This window comes from Tetrao urogallus, assembly GCF_951394365.1.
Source record: "Tetrao urogallus genome assembly, chromosome: 7".
Classification (NCBI taxonomy): domain Eukaryota; kingdom Metazoa; phylum Chordata; class Aves; order Galliformes; family Phasianidae; genus Tetrao; species Tetrao urogallus.
In genome coordinates, this window is record NC_136820.1 from 7,706,793 (window position 1) to 7,717,466 (window position 10,674).

General features: G+C 45.1%; 1 protein-coding gene across 2 annotated transcripts in view; it reads right to left on the reverse strand.

Moving 5' to 3' along the window:
• Nucleotides 1-421, reverse strand: part of PDCD6IP (programmed cell death 6 interacting protein) — a gene marked incomplete at both ends in the record, with an annotated part of 30,876 nt that extends 30,455 nt beyond the window's left edge. For both annotated transcript variants that reach the window (XM_079538373.1, XM_079538372.1), the window contains one exon: nt 216-421. In XM_079538373.1, coding sequence (XP_079394499.1) covers nt 216-421 — 206 coding nt within the window. The remainder of the gene's footprint in view (nt 1-215) is intronic.
• Between the last annotated feature and the right edge of the window lie 10,253 nt (nt 422-10,674).

Consider the following 10,674-nt stretch of genomic DNA (forward strand, 5'->3'; position numbering starts at 1 on the left):
CTCCTACTATCCACACTCGGAAGGGGAAGCTGGGAGAACCGAGGCCCGCACATTACTCCCAGTCCAGGCTCCCGAGCAACCAGGCGCCCGCCCGAGGCGCAGCCCGCGGGCCTCCAGAGCCGGCCCGACGGCCCCGGCCGCTTCCCGACGGCCCCGCCCGCACCGCGCCCCCGAGTCCCGACACGGGAGGAGAGGCGCGGCCGCCCCGGCCCTACCTAAGGAGGGTTTCGAGCGCGCTCTCGTGCTTATCGAGCGGGCGGCCCAAGGCGCTCTTGCGCAGCTTGCTGAGCTCCTCGGCGGCGCGGCAGTGCTCGGCCTGAGCGTCGCCGCTCGGGTAGCTCTGCTGAATGAACTTGCAGAGCGGCTTGGCCAGATCCACCTCCGAGGCCTTCTTCAGCTGCACCGAGATGAAGTTCGTCATGGCCAGCGCGGGACGGCGGGCGGCGCTCAGCTCAGTTCACACCGCTTCGCGCTCACTTCGCGCCTCAGCCGAGCCCCGCACCCGGCCTGCCGGCCCGCTCCTACACCGCCGCGCACTTCCGGGATCGTCGCGCGCTCCCGACGCAGCGACGTCACGTACGCACGCACGCACGCACGCCGCCCCCGCCCGCTTTCCCCGCCTCACGCACAGCCCGCGCCGATCGCTGTCACCACTCGGTGGCCGCTGCGGCTGCGTGCGTGGCGCTGAGTACCGGAGGGGGGGTGGGGATGAGCCCAGCAGCTCGGGAGAGCAGGGGGATGCGAAGGGTACTGAGAACACCCTAAGAACTGGTGTGTGGGATCACGGAATCGCGAAGGCAGATAAAGAGGTCTCGGATCATCTCGTCCGACCGCCGGCTCTGCACCCCCGTCTCACAGCGCGTCCCTCAGCCGCGCCAACGCGGTTCTCAGCCGCTTCCAGAGACGGCGATTGCTGTGCCACTGCGTCACCGCTGGGAGAAGGGATTTTTCCCAGTATCCAACCTAAAAATAAGTTGGAACGTTAGTTCTTCGTGGCAAGCGCTGGGATTGAACGGCCGTGGAGATGGTGGAGGGCCTGGAGCACCGCTCCTGTGAGGAGCAGCTGAAAGAACAGTGCGTTCTCAGCCCGAGTTACTCAGGCTCAGGGATCACTGAAAAGAGGCCATGCAGAGGATGGAGCCAGGCTCTGCCCAGCACCAGGACCAGCGGCCGTGGGCACAAGGCAGAGCACAGAGCTCCCTCTGAGTGCCAGGTAGCTCTCTGTGCTGTGTGGGTGATGGGGTGCTGGCACAACCTGCCCAGAGGCTGGAGAGTCTCCTTGGAGACACAAAGAATCACAGAATGGCCAGGGTTGGAAGGGACCTCAAGAATCATGAATCTCCAACCCCCTGCCACATGCAGGGCCACTGACCTCCCCATTTCACACTAGACCGGGCTGCCCAGGGCCCCATCCAATCTGGCCTTGAACACCTCCAGGGATGGGGCATCCACAACCTCTCTGGGCAGCTGTTCCAGCACCTCACCACTCTCGTAGTAAAGAACTTCCCCCTGACATACAGTCCCTCAACTTAAAACCATTTTTCAGTTTTGGAGACCTCCAAAAGCCTGGACACCATGCTTTGGGTGTCCCTGCTGGAGCAGGGGCTGTGCCACATTGACCTGGAGGCCCTGCCTGCCTCAGATCTGCTGTGATTCTGTGAAATCTCTGCTGGCACCAGAAGGCAGTTTCACGGTTTCTGTGGGCACAGATATGTCAGGCACGCAGCTTGCTTTCTGCAGACTCAGACAGCATGGTTCAGCCAAGCAGGCAAGGCAGCCTGTGAGGCTTGAGCTGCTGTGCGGTCCTCCTGCAGCTATGGGGCAGTGGGGAAGGAGGAGCAATACGTTCTGCTGCTGCTGTGTGCTGGGGCAGTGTGGTGAGGCAGCTGCTTACAGCCCTGCCACCTTCCTTCTACTGCAAACTTACGCTCACAACAATTCCTCTCTGTATATATTGTATGTGGTATACATATATATGTATGTCTGTGTATTGGTGCTGCCCACACACAGCAGATACCTGTCCTGGTTTCAGCTGCAACGCAGTTAACTTTCTTCCTCCTTCAGTTTCTTGTAGCAAAATATAGCAAAATGTAGTTGACAGAATTTTAAATTTAAAATGGAGGGAATTTTATCATACAATGAGTATAGTGAGTAAGCTGTCCCACCTTACTCCTATCTTGGTATGTGACTTCCTTACTGCTTTCTCTCCCCAGATTTTATTGCCCACGCCCACTTGTGAGCATGCCGTCTCTCGGACAGAGGCTGCCAGGTGGCCTTATACTGACGGCATTTTCCAGTCCCGGGGAAAACCTCCACCCTCACAAGCTCAGATCCTGATCAGTCTCAAGATAGAGCCTGCCAAGGGGTTGCCTCCCTTTGTTTCCAGCATCAAGACTTTGTGAGGTATAGTGAGCCCACACGGCGTTACACGATGCGTGGCTGCCTATATAAGGGTGGGGAGGCCATGAATACCTCCCTGCGCAACAGTCATAAACACGGAAAGGGTGTGAACAGGGAAGGGCAGAGACTGCAGCCATGAGATCATGCTTTTACTTTGGAACCCCGGTGACCTTTAGATGATGTTGCTTAACACATGCAACCACCGATATTTTGCATTCCTAAACCGCCCACCAACACAGTTCAGAAATTTCACTGTTACAGAGTAAATTGCCAGAACTTCAAACATACAGGTGGTTTGCTTTTTTCTCGTGGATTTTTTAGTCAGTATTCATCTGATAACTTTGCTCTGGTTATTACAGTTGTCATAAGCAGTACTGACTTGTCTCCTTGTTACCTTGTGACCAGTTAAGTATTATTTCCCAATTTAGAGATGAAGAAGCCTCATAGTCAGTAGTTAGCAGCACAGGGAGCATAATCTGCATCTTCTGACTCAGAGTCCTGTGCTTTAAACAGCAGACCATACTTCCCTCTTCAACAAATTCATGATAGCATCTAAAGGAACTGCTTAAAAACAGCTTTCCCCTGAAATGTTTAAGGTAATGCAGCATAAACAAGTTGGCTGTATGTAAGCACAACCAAGGTCACTGATACATTTAATTTTGGTGTAGACAGATGATTAGATGTCCCCAGTTTTCCTCTCTTTCCTAAACAGCTATTATGTATATATAGAACATGGCAGTTTTGCAAAAGAGTTTCTAAAAGGCAGATTTGATTTCAGTATGCTATTGGTGTTTCTGCATGCTTCATATGTTTTGTCTAGTATTTTTGGACGTAAAAGTTTTCACTGAAAACTGATATCCTATTATAAATTTGCTTTCTGTTAAAAAAATCTGTATACATATCTTTCACTAAGGCAAGATTTTATTCTTAGACTTTCATCACGACCCTTTATCCATAGTGTAAGTGTTGCCTTGTAGCAAAGGCCCTAACTGGCAGGCAAGGTGCTCTATGAAAGTGAAAAATCAGCAAAAAGAAGTGATAAGGCACCTCATTGTTCAGTTCATTAAATCTGATGGTCGTCCAGCATAACACTTCATTTAATCATTCATATTCAATGCCATTTTGGCACTCTGGACACAAACGTCTGGGGACAGGAAGTAATTCCAAATCTTTTATCACCACTACCTTTTGACATGAGTTTCAGGAGTCATGGCCTCAGTTTCCAAAACTGGGGAATGCAAAAAACAAATTGTAAGTCAGAAACAGCTCTGACTGAACTAAATAACACGTCTAGTCCTACTACCTGTTTAAAAGAAAATATAAAATTCTCCTAGCTATTCTGATATTAAAGTCATGAAACATTTGCAAGACATGGTGATGTACTGGTAAGAGATTGCTGTTTTATTTTGTTAATATTGCTTGGGAAACTGGTTCTTCCTCACTCCCCATCTGGAAGACCAGAGGGACACCAAGGAGGCCAGAACAGAGCTATTTAGGACCACACAGGAAAGGGAAGCAAGGTCCAGGTGAGGAGTAATCCCCTTTAAATACAATTATTTGTGTCTGGACTCAAGTTTAAGCACCCATGGCTCTGTGGAGGACCAGAGCAAGTGCTGGTCAGTGACATCTGCTCTGGCTGCTCCAACCAGCCAGGCCATTAAAAAGGTGGTAAAATTCTCTTCTGTGCAAAAGTGTTTTCAAGAGTTTTAACACATTGTTTTTAATGTTCATGCAATTCATATCTCTGTGGTTTTAGAAGATTTACAAAGCAGAACAGCTTGTAGAAGACAGCAGCAACACTCAATAATAAATAATTGAGAAGCGATTAAAACATCTCTTCCAAAAGCTGAAGGTCAGGATTAGGGCAAGGTGCATCAATACAAACATTTAAAATTCTCCTTACAATGTATTGAATAAAACTGCTTTCAATTTCCTTAGACTCCTACAGACTTCTATATTGCATACTAAGGTGCAGTCATATTCTGGCTCTGGAAATGTACTTTCTGCTTAAAATGATGCAGTGCTTCTATAGGAAATTTTGCTGATGGAATGCTATTGCTTGCAGGGCAGCTATGCATAAGAAGAGGTGAACATAATGAGGAATATCATCACTGTTTGATCCCAGACACACACAGCCCTTTACTGAATCCAATCCTGCACATATAATCTTCTGAACAACCCACGTGTGAATATTTTACTCTGATTTTGGCATGAAAACTTTGCAGCCAACACATTTCGGTGCAAACTTTATGATGTGTGTTTTGAAAAATGTTCAGAGCTTTTCTCTGAAAGTTTGTTGAAAGAAAGAAAAAGACTTGTTCTGCCTTTGTTCAGTGTTGAACTGCTGCTTAATACATCGTTAGTTCTGCTTTGCATACATAAATTATGTATTTTAAAATAATTCTGACCCCTAGGAATGGAAAACAAAGTACCTGTCATACTGCACAGAAAGTAGATGAAAAATCAAACATCTGCTTTTTGAACAAAATTTCGTCTTACACAGCACTTATTCTTGCTATGAACCTTCCCTTGAACTGTCATAGGGTTTCAGAAGCTCCCAGCAGGAGATGGATAGCACTCTAATGTTATCACATCTTTAATTAGATTAGAAGTTAGAAGAATAAAGTATTAATAACCTTGAAAAATAAGTTTTTCTAATATATTCTTCCCCTAACTATATGGTAGTTTTACTGTTTGCAATTTAAAGTAAGAAACAACCAAAACTTAAGTATGCGTTTCTTTATTCATGACGGGAAAGAGTTTCTAATTTTGCAAATTGCTCTCACAAGCTTGGCTAATTAAGCTGGCCCTTCAAATCCAAAAGCCAAAGTGTTTTCACATCAAAGAGTGCAAACATGTCAGTGATGGGAAGTAACAAAACAGAAGAAAGATAGTTGGGTAACATTGAATCTCTTAATCGTTGTTATACAGAGTATACATAAAGCAGCAACTTTGTTTTATTCACTGTAAGATATTGCTTGCTTTATTTAAAGCATTGAATTTCACATTTTATAAAGAACTTGCTCTGACTATGCCATCAATTCCATTAAAAAATGTTTGCATCAAAGGACAGAGCAGCCTTCAAAGAAGTAGAAATTCATATTTTCCTTTGTTGGTGTTTTATGCTCTGTAATTAAATTGTATATTTTTTTTGCCTGTATATTTAATGCAAGAAAATGTTCTTTTCCTGTTTATTACATTACAACTACAAATTTTGACTAGAAAGCTCCATGTGTAGTTGGAAGACTGGGAGTTTTACTGGACGTGAAGGTATGAAAGAAATTAAATTTCCTTAATTGAGGAAGATTCTTTACAAGTCATCTTTGACTTAGCGTTTATTTTAGTAGTATTTTCTATTTGGGGTATTTGTTATCCTGAAACATGATATATTCAAATAGAAATCATTTCACAGAGCTTGAAATAGGTCTGAAATGGATGTGGTCATTAGACAGCAGAATGTGTGTTAGTATAGAGAGGTCACATCTTGCTACATGGAAAAAGCAGGATGGTGAATGAGATCCCAACAGAAATACCTTCACTTGGCCAAGTTCACCCAAAAACCCTGCTGAAATTCAGCTCTGTGGTTCTTTATGGCAACAGGAAGGTTCACACTGCCGTGCAATCCTTTCTACAGACAAGGAAGTATGATATTTTTGGCAGTAGAGAAGAGCCTGTAGAAAGTCATAGCCCAAATACCTGCAGCTCTATCACTGCACAAAGCAGCCAGAAACTGGTGAGGGGTCTGGAGCACAAGTCTTATGAGGAGCGGCTGAGGGAGCTGGGATTGTTCAGTCTGGAGGAGGCTCAGGGGAGACATCACTGCACTCTACAACTTCCTGAAGGGAGGTTGTGGTGCAAAAGGGTCTGGCCTCTTCTCCCAGGCAAATAGTAGGACCCGAGGAAATGGCAAGAAGTTGTACCAGAGGAGGTTTAGGTTGGATATTAGGAGAAACTTTTTCTCTCAAAGGGTGGTCAGGCACTGGAATGGCTGCCCAGGGAGGTGGTGGAGTCGCCATCCCTGGCAGTGTTCAAGAGGCGTCTGGATGAGGAGCTATGAGAGATGGTTTAGTGCTTGTGGCACTGATAGGAATGGGAGGGTGGTTGGACTGGATGATCTTGCGGGTCGTTTCCAACCTTGTGATTCTGTGATTCTGTGAGCCTACATGATATGTCCAAAAGTGGACGTACTGGAGCATGCTCCTATGGATCTATCCTCTGGATTCCCACCCGGGCACATTGCCCTTGGCATTGCATGGATGAAGTCTGTTATGCAGAGAGAAGCTCAGAGAGGGAAGTGTCTGCCAGAATGGGCCAGACAGAGCAGGCCCACGCTGCTGGAGCAGTATTCAAATGTGCCAGCAGGGACTGACGCCTAATTTTACATCTGAGGGGATGGCAAAGATGCAAGGAGGAGTGAAAGAATCTGTTTTTACAGCTGTAAAAATCCAGATTTCTCCTTTTAATGTGGGGTTTGAAGGAACTGCTCCCAGGAAGGCACCGTGGAAAGAACAACTGCAGGCCTTATTTGGTGAAAACAACTTCAAAACAGCTTGAGACCTTGCAAACTGGAAGGGCCAAATCAAATACAGAAGCCCCTGAGAGCATGGTTGTTCCATGGTCCATGCAGAAAGGGGGTTGTGCCTTTTCCCAGTTCAAGACATCTTCTCAGCACCCACACTGACAGCGTTACAAGGAGCCACCACTAATAACAACACAGGAAATGCACTTCTGAAAGCAGCAAAGATTCTCATATCTCACTGCTAAACTTGCCCGTAATGTCAGGCTTTTATCTTACACATTCCAAATGTTATGAATCAGAACAAAGTTTCTCTGTTATGTAATGTTACAAAAGCCAGTTTTTTTGTAAAGTTTTGTCCGACCACAAAAATCCAGGGCTAAAGAAATGGCAACAGGATTTACCAACAGTGCTGCCCAAGGATTCCTTCTAAAAATGCTTGCTTTGCAATTTTCAAAGGAGAAATGATGCACAAACTGAGACTTGTGCAGACTTCAAAATGCAAGATGCAAAGTATGTGGTTTCATCTATTTCATCATTCTCCTACTGGCCATGTGTGGACATTTGTGGTACAAGCAGGCAATGAGATGCAGCATCAGCAGTGCACTCCAATTGCACAGAAGGAGGAAAAGGAGGATGGTTTGATCAAGGGCATTGTTACAGTACATGTCTATTTCTGTTCTTTTTCCTCACAAAAGGAGGTAATTGTGACTGATGTTGTTTTTTAATCACGGTAGGACAGCCATAGGACATCACAGAGGCTGACTCAGACATTAAAGGGGATTGTGTGAGAGACACTGGGAGAGCTGGCTTGCATTAGGAGACTGCACTTCAGGCAACAACACCTTTGCAGAAGTTATATAAATTAGGGCAGGTTCCAGTTCACTGCTCAGAATATATGATTCATCCTGGCATGAAGGATCTGGATGTGGCTTGACTAATGCTAGCACCTAAAATGTCACTGTAAGGAATGTAGCATGCACATCATGCTCTGCGAAGCTCAGGAGATTACCCCTGGTGATTACCTCTCCAACTCCAAGGTTGGTCTGCTTGGCATTCCCTCTGCAGGCCCTGGAAGTTCCTACTGACACTTAGGCAGACTGAAAATGGTGTAACTGTGGAATCAGACATTCAGCTGATTTGCATATGCAACATTTCTTTTAGTTGCACTGACTGGAATAAACTGCAGCCTGGCATTCCTTCCAAACTGGTCAGCCTCACAACTTGACATTGTTTCTTCTGCTTCCAGACAGAGAGATGCTGACATGCACAAATAAGGTATTTCAGGAAACACAGGATAGTATACTTGTACTTCAAATATTTTGTTTAAATAACGTTTAATTAGTTTCCATTCTTCACGCAGGCATGACAGGTTTATCAGCCATCACTACCTAGGAGCTATGGAGCTAGGAACTTGACAGTGACTAGGGATGACTGACATAAAATTGTCCTTGGAGTCAAATGAATCTCTCAAAGTAAAACGTACAGGCCAACTGCTTATTTACTGGCAGAATCCTTTGCCTTTCTGCAACTCCAGTGACTTTGGATATGCATGTTTCTGCCTACTCTCACTCTTGTGTTTTCTGTATTCTGTCTCTACTTCTCTGCCTATTTCTAGAATCTACTTCCTCCGCCTTCTGCAGTGTTCAAAGGTGTTATGCTCAGATTGGTTAGCTGAATGTGAGTCATCAGAGCAGGCCATTTCATTCTCCCATGGTGTGTTTCGCTCAATCTCATGACCATCATTTTTCTTTCCATTTCAGCCTTGCCAGTATTACCTGCTTGGCACAGTAGTTTATCAGTAATTAATGAGGAACCTATTTTCTGGGATGAAGCAGCTAAAGAAGTTTTTTCTTTACTATGTAGATGATTCAGTATGATTTTCATTCTGCTTTATTGCCCAGAGAGGTATGCTGTGATTCAGCACTAACCATATCTGTTCTTATAAAACTCCCATGAAGTCTAAGTATATACACATCGTTCCCAAAAAACAGCCTGGTGAGAGCTGGGCTTGTGATGTACTATTTGTTAAGGAGGAAGATAAAAACCGAAGTGAAACCTTCTAGCTGGCCAGGATGTATTTTCAAAAACACTCCCCATGTACCCAGTAATTTGCACTCTTGTAGCAGCATGCTGACGCTGTACCTCATCACAGGATAACAACAAGTTTGCTCCAACTTGCTTTCTCTCCTGTTTTCTCATGGACTCACACAGAATAATAAATCATGTCAGAAAACAGCACATTAGCCAGATTACATGCAGAGAAAGAGGAAATAGGAATGTTGTTGTTTTAGGAAAAGGCTGTAAGAATGGAGAACTGTGGGCAGTTATTGCAAGCTGAAGTGATGACTGAGAATACTTGTTGTGAAAAAGCATCACATTTGGGGTGTCCCAACCAAGTCTAGTCCTTTTTTTTTTTTTCCCAGCTTTTAATTTGTACAATGAAGGACACCAGGAGTGTGGTTGTATTTGCTGTAATACTTGTTAAAGTACTGTAGCTATTTGCAAGGGTCTATGCAAAGAGTTAGGAACCCTTCTGTAATAAAGATAGGCAATAATTGAAGGAATTATGTTTGAACAGACCTGTCTTAAATACAGGACAGAAGTCATTTGCTGGAGGATCTCTCATGCCAGGCCCGAGATAAGAACCAGGGATTTCTCTTTTGGTAGATTCCACTGACACATTCTAGCCCTTGGCTATCCCTGTCTTTCCCCTTTTACTTCTAGTCACCACGCAGGGTCTTCCCAACAAATGAAGCAATGCCTCAGTTATTTGCTAAGGATGTTTCAGCATGCCAGCCAGCAGGAAAGCAGTCTGAGGTGTGGCTGAGATGTTCTTCAGTACCTCTCACGTTTAGTGCTGAAAGGTCCTATGGGAAACAACAGTTATGATACAAGTTAGGGCAACTCTTAGGGCAGCTGGAATATTTCCAGGGACCAAACAGGCAACTTCAAAATGGAGGTAGCCACGTGTTTCTTACACCTGAGAGGATCTCCCCTGGCTGACATTGTCTCGATTTTCCGATGTTTCTATTCCTGTTCTGCAGAGAACACTCAGTCAGGGGACATGATGCTGCTGCTTGAAGTGCTGTGCATGCAAATGACAAAATTCTGTCTAAAACAACGTACATGATGAAGGCAGACAGATGAAGACCGGCAGAAAGGTCCAAAGTTACTTATCTGAGGCACAGTTCTGAGGCAGATTCTGATGTAATCCCACCAGAACCAGTTCCCAAACTGGAAACCTCTACCAGCACCGCTTGGAGCCAACTCGCTCTGCATTTCAGCACAGTGCATGGATGGTGACAGCACACAGGTAGCTTTAATGCCATAACATACAGCCCACAGTGCTGTTACTGTCCAGGAATAAAATGCACTTTCCCCTTCTATCTTAAAAATTCATTTACAGAAGGGAATGAAAAGCTTTTGAAAACAATTAGCGTGTAAATGTCGTTTCCACCCTTGCCATCCATACTGCCTAATTAAATAGGGATACTAACAAAAGTAACAGGAATCTCATTTCTTCTAGCTACAAGATAAAGCTAAAAGTAATACTATTCGTGCCATGCTTTTGATTTATTTCCTGAGAGTGGTGGTGTATGTTATAAATCTACTACCAACTGCAAATGCCAGGCTGACAAAATTCATCTCTCGGAGCCAACAGCTTACACTTGTACTAAGCTCTTGTGTATTACTTTGGTATCGGATTTTCTCCTTGTTGCAGGATCAGCTCTCTGCTTTATGACCACTGACATGTG